This window comes from Ptiloglossa arizonensis, chromosome 8 (assembly GCF_051014685.1).
Source record: "Ptiloglossa arizonensis isolate GNS036 chromosome 8, iyPtiAriz1_principal, whole genome shotgun sequence".
NCBI classification, from domain to species: domain Eukaryota; kingdom Metazoa; phylum Arthropoda; class Insecta; order Hymenoptera; family Colletidae; genus Ptiloglossa; species Ptiloglossa arizonensis.
Genome location: NC_135055.1, coordinates 12,618,924 through 12,642,635, shown reverse-complemented (window position 1 = coordinate 12,642,635; position 23,712 = coordinate 12,618,924). Strand labels below are relative to the sequence as shown.

The 23,712-nt window shown below is 35.0% G+C and overlaps 1 protein-coding gene across 4 annotated transcripts; it reads right to left on the bottom strand.

Moving 5' to 3' along the window:
* Nucleotides 1-824: 824 nt before the first annotated feature.
* Nucleotides 825-22,400, bottom strand: LOC143150566 (uncharacterized). 4 transcript variants are annotated; one of them, XM_076318945.1, is made up of 28 exons: nt 22,252-22,400; nt 18,757-19,206; nt 17,810-18,160; nt 17,064-17,235; nt 16,640-16,915; nt 15,612-16,562; nt 14,739-14,882; nt 14,287-14,664; nt 13,005-14,009; nt 12,241-12,332; nt 11,757-11,905; nt 11,525-11,635; nt 10,785-11,129; nt 10,015-10,229; nt 9,564-9,676; nt 9,091-9,235; nt 8,900-9,003; nt 8,246-8,421; nt 7,754-8,040; nt 7,250-7,457; nt 6,722-6,905; nt 6,011-6,223; nt 5,368-5,493; nt 4,427-4,588; nt 3,414-3,563; nt 2,661-2,892; nt 1,955-2,134; nt 825-1,484 (listed from the first exon to the last, which is right to left on the bottom strand). In XM_076318945.1, exons 1-28 carry the CDS (start codon nt 22,375-22,377, stop codon nt 1,348-1,350), a joined length of 7,182 nt encoding a protein of 2,393 aa, XP_076175060.1. In that variant the 5' UTR covers nt 22,378-22,400; the 3' UTR covers nt 825-1,347. The 4 variants fall into 4 exon arrangements, with proteins under 4 accessions (XP_076175060.1, XP_076175062.1, XP_076175063.1 ...); XM_076318947.1 differs by having other exon boundaries at nt 8,900-9,000; XM_076318948.1 differs by lacking the exon at nt 13,005-14,009.
* Between the last annotated feature and the right edge of the window lie 1,312 nt (nt 22,401-23,712).

The window sequence follows — 23,712 nt, the reverse complement described above, 5'->3', positions numbered from 1 at the left end:
ATAATATAAAGTTTTCACGAGGAAATTTAGTAATTTATTAAATTTTTAGCGATGAATCTAACAAATCGATTAATTTCGCCACAGGTACAATCGTGCAATCGTTTTACAATATATCGGTATAATATATTATTGTATTGTTACTAGTTTTTTTTTTTTTTTTTTTTTTATAAGGACAAGCGTGATGGAGGGGCGATTCGTAAGATAAAAGAAAAATCATTTCATAAAGCAGAACAACTGCCAACGTTGCAAATAAAGTCAATAAAAAATTGTTTACGGTTGGTCCAGCTGTCAATCGATCAACCTGAATAGATTGCGTACAACGATTTCATAATGTTACACGATTTTTGCAATCTCGTAATGTAAGTCACCGAACCCTATTCCCCTTTTTTTCATTACGTTGTTCGTGCGTCGATTTTATTGTATGAACGTCGAGGTTTCCGTTTCCGTGATTTTGATCTATCCGATCGAATATGTTGGGACTATTGTACATAAATAGGCTCAATCATGTAACAGCGACAAGACAGCAATTACAATTATTGTAGAAACGATGATGTCTTACGAAATAAACTACAGATTAATGGACGTTTCTCCAAGAAGTGTTTTTTAAACTCTCATTAACCGTGAGCATGCCAACCCATCCCAAACGAACGAAATAATTTTATTTTTAATCGTTCCGGAACAATTACAATTTTAAAAAATTTTTAGTAATTTTAACGATTTACCGACTTCTGTCTGGATTTTATTTCATTACAGCAGATATTTGTGTAACAATATTACGCATACTATATTTTTACAGCTTAAAATAGTTTGAGAATATGGCGAAATAATAGATGTAATTTATTTATTTCAGACCGTTCGATCAGTTTAAAACCATCAATGTAAAATACATCAATTATTTTCCGAGCAAAATTCAATATTCCAAATATGTTATTCGAAATGTTGAAACAGAATATTATCACATGTGATTACATTTCATTTAATTCTTAGCTAATGTCAAGTTTCATGTTGTTGTGCTGCATCGTTGATACACTTCAACCTGAACCTAAGGCTGTATTAATGTACATCTTTTGTATAAATAATTTTTCAAATTTTGTATCGCTATTAGATACTTTTATCGGTTAAATATCGAAGAGTTAAATATGCAAAACAAAGGAAAAACAAAACTTTGTGTAATAATAACATCCTTTTACTGTACTAACAAGTAGATTTAATTTTAAGACGATTAAACGTAAATCTTATTATTTGAAACAAATTAAGTAACGTACATGTTTCGATTAATTAATCTATTGATTAAAAAAAATGCTTCAATAAACGCATATCGAAATTTTACGGATCTCAATACAAGCTCTATCTTCCAGCTAGAGATTCTCTTATCTTTTGATTGATCCAACGACGATAATGCGAAACTCGAACATATACACCAGGTTTGTTGGCTTTGCCACAGTGTTTTCCCCAGCTGGTAATTCCATACAATGTGAAAGCTCCTGCATAAAAAGTGAAACAGAAAAATTATTGGAACAAGCCCGTCCTTTTTCATAATGACGAAACATAGTTTTAGCCATAGTCTTCAGAGTTAAATTTAATAACAACTTATTACCGAATCTCACTCTTTATTTATCACCTTCTCCCTCTATTATTTCCTATTTCTTGTTTCAATTTTATAATATTTTCTTCTATTTATTACGTATCCTTACTATTATTCAGCTTGTTATTCGTTAAATTGCACACTGACACGTTCAATGATACATTCCATTTTATTATTTGTTAAATTAATACCAATTTTTTACTAGTTCACTTTCTAAGAACAATGAAGGAAACACGAATGCAATCGTAGTGAAAATTTTGTACAGAGAAGATTTGTTGCGAATTTTAATTTACGTACAGAATGTAATTACTTCGTATTTATCCTTACTGTTAAGAAAGATGGTAGATTTTTTATTTTCGTCTACGTTACCATTATGATAGCACGCCAATGGCCCACCAGAGTCACCGTCACAGGTATCGGTACCTTCATCAAGGTACCCAGCACAGACCATTCCATCACTAATTGCACCTTCACCATAAATGTGTTCAGCACGACACACAGACTGATCTAATAATGGCACCCAACCATACCTCAAGTCCTTGGAATGAGCTACAACAACCAAACGATTTATTTTGTTTCAAAGAAAATTCGAACCTTTGTAGAAAAATAAAGCAAATTCTACGACTCATTTATGTGTATTTTAAATTTGATTATTCATCAAAGGTAACGGAATTAATTAGCCATTTTTAGATGGATTAATATCTACTCCGAATTTATCTCGAAGAGTTCTTTACGAAATTTAATACTTCTTGGAAATTTTACAATCTTTTCCATGAAGCTATATATCAATTTACAATATTTAGATAATAGTAGGTATTGCTAAACTAAATTATTTATTTTTCCCAATAGTTAGTAAGCAACTGAGAGGTTCGAGAATAAGTTAACAGCGAAAAGGAAAATAAAAGTGTACGAAGTATCGATTAAGATTTTACTTAAATCTATAGCATAGGATATTCAAAATAGGAAAATTTAAATACAATATATTTAAGAAATTCCCAATTAGCTTTTAAGTAAAATCAGTAAAGTAAAATTAAAGGACGATGCACGTTAATGGATTTTATATTAAATTGTTTACTCGATTTTCCAGTCTCGATACTGCCAAATCCACTGATGGTACAGTTAAGGCCAGCTGGGTACTCTGCATTTTCGGCTGGCAAGCAAATTGGCATAATGTCCTTGCCAAGAGCGATTCCTCGTCCTTTCAGCAACACGAGGGCAATGTCGTTGTTCATTCGATGACCTTTACGGAACTCATCGTGCAAATAATAGTCCTCGATGTTGGCCTCGGCCTCCGTCCCTTCATCTATCTAACATTATCATAATCGATGCATAAAAAATTTTTTTTAATTCAATAATATTTCATAAATCGCTCTTAGTTGCGAATTAGATAATATTTATAGATCTGACACAACACAAAATATCACGAAAATAATATGTCCTGTTCAATCAAGTTCATCGAATATGAAAATAATTTCTTACCAAATTTTCTTTACTTCTATCGTTACTTTACTAATAATCAAACGATTATACATGAAATAAGGAAGTATTCTAATATTTCGGATAAAAAAGAATAGTTTTTTATTCGGAAAAAATAAAACTATTTCGGAAAGAACGTTCATTCGAAATTGTATCGCAGAACTTCGCGAAACAATAATTTTCACGGTAGAATTCTATGGAAAAATATTGTACGTATGTACAGTTCGATTGTTTTCGATGAAAACAAAAAGAGAATACTACCCGATATGATCGATTTGTCTTTCGTTACCATTTGGAGTGTGCAAAAAATCACGTATCGTTTAGAACACAAACTAACTACGATTTTAATTACCTCTGTATTATAATCGCCAGCACGAACAAAGTATGCCCCTTTATTGTAACCATCCAAACAATGAGCAGCAGTAAGCACGTGCAAAGGTGAGAGAATCACTGCTCCGCACCAATGACTCGATCTGCTGTGTCCTCGAATGCGAATGCTGGCCTGTCGATTTCACAAAAATCGCAAAATGTAATTAAATACAGTCTCTGAATAAATAAAAACGAAAATACAAATATAAACATTGATATTCAATCTTATGTTAGTAAGTTTTTAAATATAAGCAATAATATTCAATAACATGAAGTGCTGCTAGTTACTGAGATTTAAAGTAACGGAAAATACTAGTCTTTAGCCGACTAGTATTAAAAAGATTAATGATGCATTTTGTAAAACGAGATGAGAATTTAAGGAAGAGATTTTTTTCAATTTACAGGAAAGATCATTGTATAATATCAAAGAGATCAATTCCGTAGAGTAAGAAAATTTTAATTAATTTTCATTCTTTAAATTTCATTCGTAATCACCTTCCTTGGAAACAAAGATATTTAATTTTATCGTTTAATTCTAACGCGTCAGAGTTTGAACCTTACACCGAATTTAAACTATTCTCGCATTTAAAAATCAACACTCTATCGCTTGAATTTTATTTTGACATTCGAACAAGAGATTATTCTATAATTATACGTCATACGTCCACAATTGACACGCAAATTGAACAAGTGATTGAACTCGGTCTGTTGAATGTGCCTACAAGAAAATATCATTCTCAAATCTCGCGAAACTTACTCGCTAAACTTTCCAAGGATTGTTTTTATTCAGTGTTCGATCGATCGTACTAAGCAGCGAAGCATTAAATAGAAGAAATATCTGTTTGCCAAAAGAAATTTGTAAAAAACGATAAAACATTCCCCTGAAGCGTTCAATTCGTTTACAGATTCGATGGTGTGGTGTTTACGAAATAAAATATAAAAGTATCGTTGTTTGAACGTTATTTGAAGCCCTCGTGGGAAAAAGATCTGAATTACCTGCCATGGGTAGGTGCCTTTCGGCGCGATGGTACCGTGCACCACCTTTTCGAATATTAAATCTTCGTCGTCGTTGAAGTCTTTGAATCGCTTGCCGCAATTGGCCGGAAGTATATCATCGATGTCCGTGTCCGGCAAATCCGGTAGTGACTCCCAGTGCAGCTGCAATTATTGATTCGATAATTGCATTCGTGGGTTAAACGGACAAAGGGGAAGATCGAGGTTAAGGAATGAAGTAAACAAGCCTCGTGATCGTTGCGTAAGGTCATCATTTATTGAACCGATTGTGAAAGTTTCAACGATTGTTTACAAATCCGTCGTTAGTTTACGTTTACAAGAAACAAGCTGATCGAGGTATTGAATAACCGATGTGCGATTACTGCATCGTACTTGTTTGAAATATTGCTTACAATTTACGATTATTAAATTATATTACAATATGGAGAACTTTGGTAGACGAAACACTCGTTGAAATAACGCTACGCGCTGGAAGAATAGAGTTTCATTTTCGTTTAGTTGTTAAATTAATCGTTAAGAGGCTACGAACAGCCACTACTAAATTCTACGCCACGCGCTGGAAGAATAGTTGCATTTTTGTTTAGTTAAATTAATCGTTAAAATACTACGAGCAGCGACTACTAAATTCTACCTAAGAAAGCGTACAAACTAATAACGCTAATTTATTTTTTTTTTTTTTTTGCTTTTTAATTATAATTTTATGGAACGAAAATCCTACTACGAATCGCATCAAAATTTTGAATGTGAAAATAATCTCTAGGTAAGGAAATATTGATTTATTTTCCCAATTCTTAATTGTTCATAGCACAGCCATTTTAGTAAGGCTTGTTGTAGGTATTGAATGACGTAGTCGAACGATCGTTCAAAGAAATTAGAATTTTTCAAATTTTTGCCTTCCTCCGGGTGAGAATGTTGCGATTTACCTTGGGATCGTTAACACTTCCACGTGTACAAATCACACCTACGTCTTCGTTGTGATTGCAATTGTGTTTACCCCAGTCATTGTGCGCGCACCGATATAGCTGAGTCTCGTTTCCGTGACAGGAAACCTTGTTTAAAAAAATATTACGGTTCAATAAAAACACGCATTCGTGGCTACAAAATTGGTGTTATTGAATAAGAGAAAAGATTACTAACAAGACCTTATCAGAAAACGTCGATAATTACTTAATCTGTGCTGCTAACATTAAGTTGTACTATGTACTTTCATTTTATTAAGTAATCTTGAAAGTCAAATGAAATTGATAAAATTGAATAAAACTTTCAAAAATATTCTAGAAAATAGTAAATAAAATAGTAATTTGTAATTATGAGTGTTACGTTGAATGACATATCAAAAATTGCACGATACTTAAGTAAGAAATATTTGAAAAATGTTATTCAATACAAATAGAAGGGTAAACTTGGTAACGAGTATGCACAGTATGTATTCACAGAAAAATTCTATTGATATAATGTTTAAAGCAAATTAAAGGAAGAGAAGTGAGCAATTATAAAAGAATTAAAATACTGTTCGAATTACTTTTTTAAAAAGAGTTTAATTTAAAATTCTTTTATGGAACTTACTTCGTCGAGCCAAATTGGCCCTTCTCCTGATCCGAATGCACCATCTTTTTTAGCAACAGCTGGTCCACCATATCCTAAGGATCTACAAATCACCGTTGCCGCTGTGTTCAAAAAATCATCGTCGCAAACGGTGCCCCAAATGCCATGATGACGAACCTCAACTCTTCCTTCAAGAGGAGAGCTTCCATTTGCTAAACGTACCTCGAAGGGTGCCTAGAATTATCACCCATACTTGCACGTCATTCAAACGTATAAAGTTAATTAAAAATATTTAATATTTACAAGCACATAGCACCTCAACTGTTAAGAATAATAAAGATACTGACACCTCACCATTAAAATAATCGTATCCAAACATCCTGTTCGTATTGATTCGTTTAATTTCTAGTAAATGTTTATCTTATCTTACGAACCATAAACCTGTATGTTGAATTTATCCTTCTCAGATAGAAGTGCATCAGCAAAATTCATAACAAATTATTTAACTTTGAAATTTCGTTTCAAACACACTAAGATTTACTTTTATAAAAATATATAAAATGTTGTTGGGCTACGATAAAATTCATAGTTCAACAAATTATTTAACTTTGAAATTTCGTTCGAAGGATACTAAGATTAAAATTTTGTTAATAATTGTTTATAGTGTTATGTAACACCTATATATTTCAATGACATATATAGTTGTTCGATACAGTGTAATTTGTTACTTACGTCACAATATTCAGGACTTTCATCGGAGTCATCCGCACAATCGACAACTTCATCGCATATAAATGCAACTGAAATACATGTGGGAATCGTTTTACATTTCCATTGATCATCTGGACAACTATCGACTTCAGTCTTGCAAATAATTCCCACTGCTTCTTCCGGTTGACAGTTGTGAACACCCCAACTGTAAAAATAAGACAGAAACTCTTATTCGGTCACTGGTCTCTTAAATAATTTTGTTTTACGTTTCCAAACCTAGTACGCAAACAATAATTTCTTTTTTAAGTGTCTGCATGTTTCATTGTACGAAATTTCGTCATAGCCTTAGGATATTTTTGAGATATAAAGTATTAAAATTATACAATTTATACTACCCAAATTCTCAGTATCTAATTAACCATTTGTGTTATTTTTAAAACTTTTTGGAAACATTTAATCGTGTTTCTTGATCGAAGCAGCTATTTAGTAGAAATATAATTACTCACGTGGATAAAATATAATAACTATATACGTATTTATCAAAATTACCCCTCAAAGTCGCATTCGCGCAGAGAAGTCTCGTTGCCACGACATTGCAATTGGTCCACCATGAATCTCGTAGGTGGATCCAGATTACCATAGAATCCTCCTGGTCTGATCTCCAAAGCGCCAAGATCGAAGCCGAGTTCTTTGCAAATTACGTCTGCATTAATCATTCCGAAACCATCGTCGCACACTTGACCCCAGACGCCTAAGACTGCACAGTTTTTTGTTGGGTATTATCGAGAAAAAGATTTATAATAGTTACTGATACAGAAAAAAAAGAACACGAAAAGTTTTTCTTGGAAAAAATGTTTAAATTAAATTTTTTGGTCAACGTTAAAAAAGTATAACGTTTTAACAGAAGCGAGTTAATTAAATTTTTAATTTCGTGAAAATTGAAATTATCATAGATCTATTAACTGTAGGTACAATGACAGCTAACCATTTTAGTCTATATTTTTCAACTTTTTTCTATTATACCAATTTCCGCTCACAGAAGTTTTCACTTACTTTTAACTTCGATCCTGCCCTCGTACTTGTTTTCCGAACCAGCCAATCGAATGGCGTAATCTAAATTTTCTACAGTACAAATATTTTCATCGCTTCGATCGTTGCAGTCGTTCTTTCCATTGCACACTTTAGTCTGGTTTATGCATTTTCCATTACCACAAACAAACATCCCTTCGCAATCTATACTCCTGTCTGTCATTTCGTAATAATCGAACGCTCGATCAGGTTTCAACGCTCCTGTCATTCCCACATTACTGTCACTTAAGAGGCAAACGTTTCCTGCGGATCTGGAAAAAAACGAAATGAATTGAAAAATGAGAACAATTATTAAATTTTTCAGTCGTTGCGAGTATCGGTTATTGAAGAATTTCGTACAATCATTTTTGATTATCTTTAAAGTATTTTTAGAAAAAATGAATTAAATTCAAAAATTGATAAAAATGAGAAAAAATTGTATCCACCCTGTTCTTTATATAATAATATTTTACTTACTGATGTGTGAAGGATCGACATGTAAAATCAGCCTCTTTGCATCTAAGAGCGCATGTATTTAACGGTGTATTCAACCATTTTTCAACATCGTAACCTTGCAATTTATGCTTTGAGTATTTTTTATACAGATTCGTGTACGATATGCAAGCCCTTTCGTCTGCTCCATTTGTGCAATCCTTAAAATTCAACGAATGAATAATGCTCAAGTAAATACTTATGCTTTGGCGTTATCATATGAAAGTACATTTTATTTAGAGTGGAAAAGGACATTTCAAACTTTCCAAAAACTTACATAAAATTATTGAATTCGACTTGTTTAATTTTACCAAAATATTCGATACAAAATTAAATTAGTAGGGTACACAGGGTGAATTAAAATTTCTGATTCAAACTTTGTGTACCTGTAGTACACACCAAAATAAGCTAACAAGGGTGAATAATTATGAATTTAGAAATCAACAGTTTCCAGTTTTACTAAGAAACTTTATTTCATTGCAACAGGTGTTCGATATGTCTTTCCCTCGTTTTCTTGAGAGGAAGAGGAAACTATTAAATTCTAGACTAATGTTTACTAACCCATTTGACTTATTTTTACGAGTTCTGTATGTATCCAAAGTGTAGACGATAAATTTTAACACACTTAGTATAATTTACCTCTTCTCCGTCGCAAACCCACGGTGAAGGAATACATTCTCCTGGCAAACATTCGAAATGCTTAGGTTTGCACTGTCCCATTGAAACTGATTTTGGAGAACCTACTGGAAATGTTCGTATTGTTTAAAAACACTTAGAAATATCTAAAAGAAAAAGAACTTGGATTTAAAAATGCCCGTTGCAAGTAATACCAATATTTCCACAAGGTGGAATATCACAGTATTCTCGTTCCCCAGCTGGGCCTGTGAAACACCATGGCCTGCTTTCTCGTTTCGGATTCAGATTTCTGCAGTAATTGTGAGTTTTCAATTTTTCCCTAACATCTACATTAACAACCTATAATCAAAAAAATTAGGTGCTCTTTAATAAATAATTTCAATGTGATAAACATACTCATTGTTTGTGATACCAAACAGAGGTGTGTAAATCAATAATGTTGTGTATAAGGAGAAAAATAAACTTGATGTGTCTTAAAATTGTTCAATTCCTTTTGAAAGCACTTAGTATAAAAAGTAACTTGAAATTGTATTATAGTAAATTACAGAAACTAGGAAAAGTGAAACAAAAAATCTAAAAAAGTCTAAAAGAAAAACTACCCAAGAGAAAAAATATAAAATGTTAAAATGCTAGAAGATATGAAAACATAGAGAATATAGAAACTAACGTTTACTAGGAGTGGATGGCGCACTTTCTCATCGGCCCATGAAAGACACTGTTTCCCCGATGCTGTTACGTTTGCATTTCCCGCGTACTGGCTTCCTTTTCCATAAATGCAACCTAAGTTGTTGCGAAAAATACTACATCAGTATTAACATGTAAATAGTTCCAGAAAAATTTGATTTAAAAATAGTAAATAGTTTTAGACAAATTTAATTTAGAAATAGTAAATAGTTTTAGAAAAATTTAATTTAAAAATGGGAAATACTTTTAGAAAAATTTAATTAAAAAAAAATTAATTACCCTGCAGATATGAACAAAATTTATGAATGTAACAGTATGAATATATAGTTTCATCAATTATAGAAGAATTACAATGATAATTGAAAAAAGTAAATGAAAAAGTTGACTAGAGACTAAAAAGTGGTACGCTGAAGTAATAATTGACAACTTCGTACCGATATCATCGTAAGGTCTCTTACAGATGTAAGAATGACCTTTCATTGAAGTGACACAGTCTTCAGTGTCCCAGAAAAAGTAATCAGCAACGCAGATTGAATCTGGCCTATTGTGACACGGGAATTTGCGTTTCATTACAACGCAAAGAATACGGGAACCCACGATTGGGGGATGTTTCTTGTCTTCCATCCAACCTGGCCACCATTTTGCGAATCTGTTTGAAATTGATCGGGTGTAATTACTCGATAAAAATTTAATAAAAATTATGCAAGGTGATCGAAAAGTCTTCATACAGGAACAGTAATTCATAAATCATATCTATGGAAAGTGATCTACTTAAAAAACATGCCCTACAATGAATATCATTACACTGATAACACATGTAGATACTGACTAGTATCAACACTCTGAAATATTTTCAGGACATTATTGTCCTTCGTGTATGGAAACTTTCGAATTACTTTCTCTATATATAAATCTTTTTAATCATATTGTGAAAGTCCAACTGAATAAAATTAGAACAATTTTTGAGTCCTTCACATACAATATACTGATATTGCTACATTAAATGACAATCTGTGAACAAAGTTGTGTCACACTTTATCCATCACTACTGATACGAATTTTAATACTCTGTAGGTTTAATCAGTAGGTTTAATCAATAGGTTTAATAATTTAATCAGAATTATATAGAACAAAAATGATATTGCAAATGTGAAAAATTGTCCCAAGAAATTATCGCGAGAAAGTTTGTGAAATTTCTCCCAACCTGAACTTGGCACGGGACGAATCCTCCCAAAGCCATATGGTGTGATTTATAGTGGTGAAACCTATGCCGGAAGTCATGATCGAAGTGACATTCGGGTGTCCCTGAACCAGCCATTCAGATATGAAGTCGTTTTCCGCCTGGTTGGTGATATCAACAAGTCGTGCCTGCCTTTGTGAACAATAATCCAACGCTTCAGCGTGATTCAAACTGCTGTCAGGATTCGCCAAATGATAACATTGCCCTTCGTACGGTATTTCGTCCTTGCGGCAATGCGCTATGCGATTCAACGCACATCTCACACCAATGGCGTCTCTCTCTACTCGACACTGTGGCTCGTGAGTGAATCTGGAAAATCACGACGAATAATTTTTTAATGTCCATCGTAAGAACGTGTTTCTTCGTTGTCGAAAGAATTTTCAAAAAAGCGAAAAGTGAATTCTGATCCAAGCAATATTTAATCTAACGGAGATATTGCACAATATCGACAAGTATTTTGAATATAGTAGTTGTGAGCAATGAATCGCGAAATATAACTTCCGAGAATTATGTTCCTCGAGAATGACACAATATTTTAATTCTAGAGTAAGTCTTTGAAAACGTTTCGTTACACATTCTAAGAACGCAATTCGCAACGTAGTCAAAAGTCACTTATTGGCGCAATGTTTACTTCAAACATTGCTGACGTAAGCGAACTCTTATCTGCTGATTGAGAGAAAAATCTATGACACATAATATCTTACTTGCACAATTGGAGTCTGGTCTCGTTGCCTTGACACGATACAGAGTTCGCGGCGATCCAAGTTGGCGTACCGACACGATTGTTTCTCCCTTGCCAGGCCATCTCGGCACCTCTGAAAAGTAGAAGAATCGTTGTCGTTATCAATATAATTTTATTCTTAGTTAGAACACGCACGTGTAAGGAAAAATCACAATATTGATTTTATCCTTACAATTATCGCACGCATAGAATACCTGCTGTATCCGAGTTGTTTACATACAACATGGGCTTCTTTCAAAGTCCAGCTATTTCTGGAATCGCAGACCACTCCCCAGCCGGGATTCGTTCCTTGAACTTCTACATAACCGTCGTGAGACCCAGAACCACCTCTAAGTCGAACCACCTGAAAGGACAATAAATAAATACCTACTTAGAATTATACATAAGAAATTCTAACGCTATGAAAGAAGGAATTTGATAAAAATTGTACAACGTTACTGATTAAGCTCGTTGTACAACATTGAATTAATATTATGAAGAAGTTGAGGTCATGGAAAGATTTTCTTTGTCATATTTTTCAATCTTCAACGAATCAAGAGATGAGTTCTACTCCGATTATTAAACCGTAAAAGTCGGGTGTTTTTCAAAATTTTAAGTGTCCCACTCGTCTGTTATTGCAAATATTAACAACAAATCAACACTTGCAACAATTGTTCCGATAGTATTGATAATTCTCACCTGGCCAGAAATTGGTGTTGTTTGATACACTGCTTTTGATGGATCTAATGGTTCCACTGGTGGCACGTAGTACGTTGGAAACGGTGGTTCGTCTGCAACATAAGATTTAATACGTTGTTATTATTATAACCAGAAAGAGGAGTCCCTCATTTATAGCACATATGCCTTATTTCGATATATTTCTTAATAGAAATATAAAAATATATTATGTGCAATTAGTATCAAAGAATATTGTTCTCTTGCTCCTTTTAAATAGATATCGATAATAAAAACATTTTGTCAGCTATCAGAGCACGTTGCTGCAAAATTTATTTTCAAATATATGCAACGTAAAATTTATTTTCAAATATATGCAACGTAAAATTGATTTTCAAATATATGCAACGTAAAATTTATTTTCAAATATATGCAATTAATTCATTTATATTGCGATATTTTGTACGCAATAGCCTGTTGCATTTATGCGTAATAATATTAAACGTAGAACGAACTGGAAGACGAAAAAGTTGAGACAAATAAAAATTGGCAAAGCAAAGAAACGAAGTAATATTTTTCACAGGATAATGGAAGAAAATGTTATTGCAATTTCAAAAACTTCTTAGCCCAACGTTAAGAGATCATTCCAAGAGCCGTTCATGCCAAAAGCGGATTATGCAGGAAAAATGTATCTATATAGAAATGAACTAAAAGACTCACCTACGTTCTGTTGGATTCCAGGATAGTGACTTAAATGTAGATTTCAATATTTCCAATAGTAAACTTACCTTCTTGAGTTGAAGCATCTTCGATATTGACAAGATCCGTATCAACACTCTTCTTAGCAATTTTCATGATAACGGAGGATTCTGTAGTCGTTTGGGTTTTGTTTTCGAACACGAGCACTGGCTTCCAAACTTTGCCATCCAACACGTCCACATCGTAATTACCATTGGACGCAGGAACGTCTGGTTCTTCGATCGACACGCTGGGAACATTTGGATCCATCGTGGTGAAAATATTGTCCAAAGTATTGTTCAGAGTCCGCGGTACCTTCTTCTTCAAAGGAACTATCAAAAACTTGTCTGGAATTCTTTGTGTGGTCGTACCGACAAAGTCTGGCGAACTGCTCGAAGGATTTTCTTCGTAAGGTGGTTCAAGGTTTATTGATGGGACACTTGGATATCGATTGGTGGTGGTCGATGCATCAAGACTTGGAGGAACGAAGAAACGATCTGGTGGTTCCAAATTGGTGAATACTGCGGGATATCGATTAACATTTGTCGATGTAAAAGTCGAAGAATCCTGACCGCGACTTGGACCTTCGTAAAGAGGTGGTTGAAGTTCAGTTGCTGGAGGATCGTGGAAAGGTGGTTGAAGCTCAGTTGCTGGAGGATCGTAGAGAGGTGGTTGAAGCTCAGTTGCTGGAGGATCGTAGAGAGGTGGTTGAAGCTCAGTTTCTGGCACAGGTGGATCATTTCTGTTCGTATAAGTAGGCTCATAATACGGTGGCTGCAAATCAATAGCTGGCACAGGTGGATCATTTTTGTTCGTATAAGTAGGCTCATAATACGGTGGCTGCAAATCAATTGCTGGCACTGGTGGATCATTTTTGTTCGTATGAGTAGCTTCATAATACGGTGGCTGCAAATCAATAGCTGGCACAGGTGGATAATAATTGTCGCTTTTTAAATTGTTCGTTGAACTCTGAGGAATCGATGATTGACTTGGTGCTGGATAATATGGTGGTTGGAGATTTATCGAAGGTACAACTACACGATGATAATCTGTGCCTGTTGAATTGATAAACAAGTAATCAAGCAATAAGAGAATCGAAACTGAAAGTAATTATAATTTGATCGAAATGATAGGTAAAGAAATCAAAACTCGAAGTATTTGATGGGACTAACTTCTGACACCAGAATCTAGAACGTTAATATAACTACTAATTTCAATTGTTACGCTGCATATGGATTAATTAAATTTTTGTATACAAAATTTGAATAATTCACTGGCTATTAAATTTTATTGGAGCATTGAACATTGACAGCAAAATTGATTAATCATTACCAGATTCTAATAAATCTCCAGAGCCAGCCGAAGAAGGCGATGAATTGATCGAATGTTGTTTAGGTGTACGATGTCCGTTACTTTGTCGATTAGGATTGTAATATGTTGGTCGAAGAGGGGTGTCCACAGCTGGTAGTTCAGAAGGAGGAGTATCAGCTCGACCAAAATCAGTCGCTTGAGAATCGATATAAATATTCTGATCGTTTTTGTTAAATTTATTCAAAGTTTCAAGATTGTTTGGCCCATAAGTGTTTATTTTCGAATGCCCTTGCTTGACCTCGATTTCTTTCGGAAGAAGATCCTCCCAAGTATCGTTTGCATTTATATAAATATTACTTGGATATTGGGGCTTTAATGAATTAGGCAAAGTTTTAACTCCTGCAAGAAATGAATATTGGTTAAAATGATTAAAATATGGAACGAAATATTAGAATATGTCGTGTTGTCACCACCTGGTCGATGTTGTCCTTTAGCCAACTGTAAAATATTTGTTTTCGATGCCAATTGATTTAACTTCGAGTCTATTTCTCTGTCAGCTGTGCTTTGATATATGTTGGTCCTAGATCTCCATTCGCGGAATTTATCCTCGTTGACACCTAAAAGAAATCAAACCCTTATCGACACCTCGTTCTTATTGTTTATCATCATTAACGTGGCTTTCCCAATTGGGTGAAAATTATAAATTGAAAATATCTGCACCAAGAAAATCAATTTCGTCAAACAATTCCTTCTACGTAATAGTTTCAGTCTGCAAGAGATATGATATAAAATATTAAATAAATCTAAAACTATTTTTTCACAATTCCTTGGAATACTTACCTATCTTTCGAAGCTCAACTTGGATATATGGAAACGAACCTAACCGTCTACTCGTTACCCTGATTGGGTGATCTTACCTTCAGGTTTGTTTCCGAGTGAAACAAACTCTAAAAATTTACATTTAAAGTTCGTGGTTGGAAATTTAAATTTTGACTTAAATCCACAAAAGTATGTATTCGTGAATCGAAAACTCTGTGCTGTAATGTACCGTGCAATTTAAGCGAGAAAATAAAGAAAATCAACATGCAGTATTTTATAAGACGTGCAATATTCTTGTTCTAATCTAAACATGCTTTGCATGCATTAATTATTATAAAATCAGACCATCAATCCCAAACTTTTCCAAACATTGGGAGAAGCGAGAACGAACAAATTAAATTAAAACGATCATGAAGAACTGATAACTGTCGTTTTCATTTCTCCTGAACCGAAATTTTCGTTCGTAGATACAAGTCACGATACAAATTACCTACGTAGCAAATTTTTAAAAAAGAAATAAAATCTACCTTTATCCCATGGTCGATTCTGTGGACCAGTCTGCGATTGCCCTGGACCTTGTTGATTCCAGCTACCAGGAGTGTTTCTACTATTTGTCACCGCAGCAGGATCGTAATTGTTATCAAAGTAAATATTTCTATCGGGTGGAATCTGTCGGTTAACTCCTGATTCAGAAAATTCAGGATCAGTTCTACCGTACGCTTGTCTGTTAGGCATAAATTCTTGTCCAGTTCTTTGGTTCGCTGGCAAGTTTCCCAAGTCAAATCTGACATTACGATTCGAAGTATGATTTACTTCACTGTCAGAGACACCTCTTTGATTATCTGTCTGATCGAAAGTGACCTGCTGAGTCTGTTGATCCGAATCGTCGAATTCTGTGGGATAATTAGGAGGTGATGGAGGCTTGTCGTCAGACCAGTGATGATGCTCGTGATGATGATATCTTGGGCTAGAATGCCAAGTTCCATCTGGATTTGCTTGACCAGGTATTTGAGTTTGAGTGTTGTCATATGGCGGACTAGGCTGTTGAGTTTCGATATTCCTATCAGACCCATGAGGATGGAAATGATGATAGTGATGATGTTGATGATATCTGCCATCATAATTTGGATTCTGATCACTCGTTCCGTGATTGTGTGGCCATTGTGTGGGAGAATTATTATCGTTTTTATCACGACTGACGTGATCATAGCGATTCTGAGGTGGTGGGTCAGTTTTCCAAGCATTGGGATTCCAATTTTGGTTTGTTTCTGATGGTTTCTGGGTTGTCCTTGTATTTGGACTCCAATTTGGTCTCCAAGTTGGTCGTAACGAATCCCAGTCTGTTTTTGGAGGACTAGTCGTTGTTACGGGACGATTAACCTGACTGTGCCACGTTTGATTATGTTGAGGATTGTATTGCCAAGGTCCTGTTTCAGAACCTGACGACCATGGTCTAGGGGTAGTTGTGGTTGGTGTTTCTGCGAAAGAAATAAAAAATTTGTTTTGCAATAATCATATGACAAATCAATGATTAAATTATGTATTTGCCAATTACCTTCGCTACAACCAGGTACATTGTAAGGCCAGTCGCAGACGGATATCGAAGGATTGAAGGCTGTCCCGGGACCACAATCCATGATGTATGTAACACCATTCGCGCACTGAAGAAACTGCTTACACGTATCTGGATGCGGCAATAATCCTGTATAATCAGAAGGACATTCAACCTTCTTTACTGGTTGTTTATTGTACTCTGATCCCTTTTGATCGTAAGGCTGGTACTGGGGAGGAATCAATGGTGATGTAGTCACTGTCTTGGGCTTTAAGGCATCTGTTCGACAATATAATTGTTTTTACGTCATTGTGCATTCTGTATGCACTTTAATTTATTGATAGAAATAATATTTTGAAATTTCTATCACTTTCATTGTTAATTATAAGATCAATGAAGTTAATTTTCCTTATTTCGATCATTTTACCTTCGCAACCTTTCACATTGTAAGGCCAATCGCAGACACTGACAGCAGGGTTGAACACCGTTCCGGGACCACAATCCATAATAAACGTTCCACCATGGGCGCATTGTAAGAATTTTGTACAATTTGATGGATGCGGTAATAATCCTGACATTTGGGGTGGACAGCGTGGTTCCTACAAATCAAATTTAATATTCACAGGGAAATACGTTATTTTGCAATAATACTTCCAATCAAGCTTAGGTTTTAATAACAGTTTGTTAATTGGTTAAATAAAGAATTCTATTGTACAATTACAATTAATGAGTATTTCTGAAAGTATTTTAAATTAAGTCTGCAAAAAAATTCTGCCCATTTTCATCATATACTATCTACTGTATAGTAACATAGTAGGATTAATGTATAGTATACTTTCCACGGTTATTTATAACTATTTACTGTTTCGTAAGCAACTCGTCCACCTTATTTACTTAAAAATCTGCGTTCTTCGACGAATAATATTCTATTTTTTTGTAACTATCGAATCTTTTGCCATTTAATAAATTTAAAACATAAATATCGACTAGCTAATTTCTCAGCTGATGTCATAAAACATTTTGAGTCGAGATTGCTGTCTGGTGCAGTGGCATAGTGAAAAACAATTCTTCTTTTATCTTTTCGTGTCTCTAAATTTTAATTATCGGTGTGTATGACTTCTTATTGTCCGAAAGTGTGACTTTTACTGCGCAAGTAAATTTTGTTTAACTGACTTGTAGCTTTCCATGTTCCCGTAAACGTTGCGAATCAGGTAGTAATGGCTCCCGTCTTCCTGATGAGTCCAAGTGTCCGATTGATGGAAACTCGGCAACTTCTCCACCATAACACTTGACTTTGTGCGGAAAATCGCATTCCAGAGTGTCTGGATTAAAAAGGGTACCGGGTGCGCATGTCTGAACAAAAGCTCTGCCCTTCCAACAGTTGACGAAGAATTTACAGTCGGGAGGGTACACGAATTGCCCAGTAGAATCCAAATCTGGACACTGTACACCTAATTTGGGATCGTACCGAGCAACCGTGGACTTTGATTTCGAAGATTGAAGAATTTTCTCCTTACGAGGTTTCTGAAAAGAGATTAAAGAATATCGAAGAATAATAAAGGTGTTACGAACAAAGAGTCCTAAGGAACAAAACGAGAATATTTCAAGGCCTCAAGAATCTTCTAATACTCTTTCATAATGTTTTCCATTCCTACGCAACAGTAGTTGTAAACATCTTGCGAATAATATTGCCTTAATAGTTTCTTTCTCAATTCACTTTTAGATAATATGAGTTTTGGTTAGATCCAATGCAGATAAAAATGGTAACGAAGAGTAAAGGTTAACGTAAACTGCGCTTTGTATCATTTGAGACCAGTTACAAATACCGGAAATAATATTAAAACTACCAACCACCGCATAAATGTAATTGTTAATAAAGATAATATCTTATTGGACGAACCGTATTCATAAATTCATTCGCGATTTATCTTTTAATTAAAATAATATCAACTGGTGAAAACGTAAATATGTATTTTATTAGGAAAGAAAAAATATATCTTTCTATTCGATAATTTCAAGTGACACCTGTTCACTTGTAAGGATAAAAAATTGTCAAAGAGAATACTGAAATAATTTATAAATGTAATTTCTCTGTAACGAAACAGAAGTTAATATATTACCATGCTGTCAGCAGGTACTCCCTCGTAAATATCTTGATCATTTTTTGTACCCTGTTTCTTTATTTTATTTTTTGTATAACCTCTATTTTTCTTCTGTTCTAGATCTCGAGAACCACCTGCTTTCGAAGGAAATCTCTGATTTTCTTGTCGCTCGAATTCACTGTACTCTAAAGAATAATCCTTTCCTTGATCAACATTGATATGCGCCTGGTTATCGTCCGTAGTTTCTGTTTCTTGCTCGATTCCACTCCAAGGACTTTGAGAATCCCAGGTTCCAGCGTCCACGACGAATGGTTTCTTCGGTATGGGATTATCCGGATCCGTCTGCCATTTTGGAGAACGCGATGGGTCTTCGCTTGGGTGAACGTCATCTTTAGCAGCTAAATACCAAGGAAGTACTGGCTCCCTTCGTATTGGTGGCTTCGTTGTCGCTTCTCTAGGGTCGTAAATCTACGCGATAGTATAAACAAAAATTAGCAAAACAATGGAGTTTTATATGAAAATGAAATGCAGTATGAATCACCAAGAGTAAAAAGTTTATTGTGTTACTTCGTGTCCTTACAGTATTCTATCGGACGATTACAGAGGGTTAAGATTTTCTTCAATTTTCCTTACATAATGTTTATATAGAACAATAAAAGAACGTCTACAATATTTACCGAGTTATAATTAAGATATGCAAAGTTTTACAATGTAGGTGGGGTTTCTTTTGAAACTAATCAGAGTTTACCGATATGTGTGAGAGTGAACAAATAAGTTTATCAGTAATTATAAAAGGTGCACACTTTAAAAGGACATACATTATCTTTATATGTGTATTTTAACACATTATCTTTATATGTGTAAATTTATTCAGTGGGAACATAAAGAATCAAAGTCACGAAACATTTAATTATAATTTTTGACTTGCAATGAATTGTTGTAATAGATTACAATTCATTAGTTTTATAATAAGTCGATGTATTCTATTCAGTTTGTTATGTATCCAGTAAAATTGGTTATACATGTACTCAAAATGATAACAAGGATATTATGATATATTATATTTACGTATAAAAAGAATGTATTTTAGAAAAATGTAATTTCCAATATTTTGAAAGAATACCAAAGTATACGTATTTTTCTAATTGTTAAACATTACGATACAACACTTTTTATTGTGCAATAGAATTTGCTTTCAAACTCGTCGAATTGTAAAATTAAAAATCATTTTTGTTATTATGCAGAGTATTTCATAAAATGTGGATCGTAATATCATCGAACAAAAATTATACGAACATTCGTTCTATCTGATTATGTTTTCCAGTTACAAGCGTTTTTAGTGTTTCGATAATCCCATTTTAAACTGGGCCAGCGTAGCACATTCCACTTCGATATGTACAACCATTGTTCCATATCTCATAGCGTAATCTTAATGACTATTCATAGACACATTCATGATATTTGATGAATCGTTTCGAAACGTTCTCTTATTAAGAGCAGTGTCAACGATTTTTATCAACACATTATGTAAAGACAAACAATAACAACGTTAACGTGGGTACAACTTGAAAACAATATTCAATGACAAATATTTACACGAACTACTTAATTATTTTTAAATTATGAGTTTATTTCCGAACGTGTGTCCACGTCAGACAGAGCACATTGCATAATTCTTCGATATAGCTTGTAGTAGTCCCATGTTTCTCGTTTTTACCTTCAACTTATCAACACTTATCTCATTCATAAATATTAATGAGATCTGCTTAAAAAGAACACAGTCTTTAAATATTAGAGATCTTTCTTTCCTACGTTGTTAATTGATTGAAACGAATAACGTCAAATAGCGTGAAATTATTATAAGATCTTAATTATTCGAACTCTGTTCAACCAAACGGAAAATCCGAGCAGTGGTTTTTTGTAATTTAATTTCAACAATTGAAGATAACGAAGTGAATGTACTAGCACTGTGTAAAAGTTTGAATATGAAAAAGTGCAGTTATTTGATAACTAATGAGACAATGCGTTAAACGCTATTTAAACAAATTGAATGAAACAAATTACTGTGAAAAAAAGCAAATGAGAAACAAAGTGAGAACGGTGTGATAAACAAAATGGAAACAATTTTCACACCAGAACATATTGAACTGTGGGAATTCTAATAAGAATGATGCAAGAATTGAAATGCTTGACAAATAATGAGATCAATCTAAAATAATAAATTACCCACAAACTGTAACAGAAATTGAGGTTAGGTTCTTTAACAGCATTTTTAGCCACACCTTGTTTTTTATAAAAGTGTATATTCTATAAAATATATATATAATATATATGTATATATATATAATGTTCACACATGCATAATAAAGGAGTTTAATAATAAAAAAAATATAATAAAATAAAAAAGACCATAAAGAAGTGGAAAAAGAAACAGAAAATAATTCTCATAGTATTTCACCTCGAGCATTCACCGCTTTAGAAATTTTGTTTCGGTAGAAAGAGAAAAATTACAAGATAAAATTAGACTTTCGTTATTAGAAAATAAATTGTCGAAGAATTTGTTATTTAAGAACCTGATCCACAGATCGCTTAAAAGCTTCAGAGGTTGTATGAAGAGATCGACCCAATTCTGGTTATTATCCATTTGCATCGAAACACAGTCAGTGCTATTAAAACGTGCAACAGTGAAGTATTGCAAAATTTAACATAGATATATTAAAATTGAATTTTTTCATGACCCTCGTGATACCCAAATGGAAAATAAGTCCAGCAATTTTAAGAAAAATACGTCTGAGAACATAGATAAACATCCATCCCTTTTAAATTTTCCTGCTGATTTAGGACCAGACGATGAATCGCGGATCATTAGGTCTCCGTTAACGAAAACATGATCATTCGATTATCCTAGCATCGTATAGCGTAACCGTTTCGTACAATCGAAGTTCTACTGTTCTTAAGTGCCGATACTTCCCAACGAAACAGATGCAAATACATTCGTAATAAAAATTTGTATCGACGTAACTGGTGAAATGAACAAAAACAGAGCTTGCAACTAAGGGTAGATAACGGCCTGTGTTTTCAACGAACGTTCACTACGTTCCAATTATCTCCGATAGAGTCCCCCTCGGATAAACTGTAGAAACTCGGCTCTACGAATAACAAAGAAAAGTTGAACAGGCGAAAAACGATTTCCTTCTCTTACACGCTAATCTACATGAATACCGATGTCACTGTCCAATCCTCGTTACAAAGGTATCTACGATTTAATCGAAAGCGTCGAAATTTGATCGCAACGTTTCTCTCTCAAAGTGGAAAAGACTGAAAACTAATCGACAGCCACCGCTCGGTGAAAGGGTCGTTTCTCCGTGGTGTCCCTCGGAGGATCTCGCGCACGTATCCGTACGTAGGTGTCGAGTAGCCACGCTTCTGTGGTCAGATTCGTGAAGTGGTTAAATCACGTGGTGATGATCGAGACCGATAGGGGAGAACAGTGAAGAAGGGAGGAACACGTACCGCACGAGCGAAACCGACCACGCCGAGAACAACGAGGAAGACGATGAAACGATCGAGCCGCGAAATCATCCTGGATGCCTCCACGATACACCGAGCATCGCGTCGTACTGATTCCCTTTTCCCCATAAAACGAACGAGGCACGGTCGCTAGCGCGCGCCCGATCGGCGATCGTCTCGATCGTCGCGTACTTACCCAGAAATGGCAGATAGCTGGCGTTCTGGGAGAAAACGCGCAGCGGTTCGTGGAAAAGAAAGGGTTATCAGTCGCGGAGGTCGATGGTCGGTGCCGGAGATCAGCGCCAGAGGAAGAATCCCGAGCACGTTGGTGGGAATAGGACAGCGGGCGGTAAATAACGAGGGAGCGAGACCAAACCATCCAGTCGTTACAGTGACGAAAGAGGAGGGAAGATTCGTTCGAGCCACCGTGACAGAGACAGGGAGAGCCACGCTTTTGTCAACGCGGCAATCGAGCGAGTGCACACAGAACTGTTTGCCAATTGACTCCCAGGAGAACAAATTGGCCCTCGTTGGCAACAATCAAAAACGACCGCTCGCAAAGAGGCCGACCGCGCGGCTGCAAACACCGACGTGAACGTGAACGCAAACATCAGGAGTCGGTTCGGTGCGTTTCTTGCGTAGCTTTGTTCAAGCCGTGCTTGATCACAGGTAACCAGAGGCGCCGCCCGATCACCGTTCACCCGTTTCGTTAACGCGGTTACGGGAAGCTGTATTTCTTCGGTGAACGACGATCGCAGTTGATGGTACCGCGTGTCCGATGTGTGCAGATACCGGTCGCTGGATCGAACACGTAGGTGTACTGGCAGTTCATCAAGTTGCAGACACCCTTCCAGCATAATAGATACTTGGAGCAGTCCTCCGGGTGCGGCTTCACGTCGTACTCTTTGCCTTCCTGCGAACGCAGCGAAGGATATTGCCATTGGTTTCGTACCGGAGTTCATTTTCATCGGGGTGTAACAATTTTTGGGACTTCGGATCTCTAAAAGCGAATTGCGAGAAGAATAATCGTCGAACGATCTTGTTGGTTGAACTTTAGTCGAGAAGAACGACGACGAGGAAAAGGGTAGCAATTCGAACTCGAGAGAGAGAGAGAAGGAAATATTATTAGGTTGTTCGAAAACGAAAATCATTTCGTTTTCCAAAATGGAGAATATATAGTTTCATAAAATGTTTGTACAGTCTTAAAAAATCGTGTTTTATTTTCATTAAAAAGAAACGAAATTACTTTTCGAACAACCCAATAGAATCGACGTATGTGATATTTCCTTTTCGTTTCGTCTTGAGTTTGAGCGTGTGTCCTTTTCGAGCTTGTTATTATTCTTCTTTCTTTTTTTATGTGCACGAAAATCAATTTGTACGGTTGTTCTGTAATTTTTCTTGCGCGAATTTGTTTCTAGAAATCTGAAAACGGTCCCAGCACAGGGAATCTACATTTAATGACAT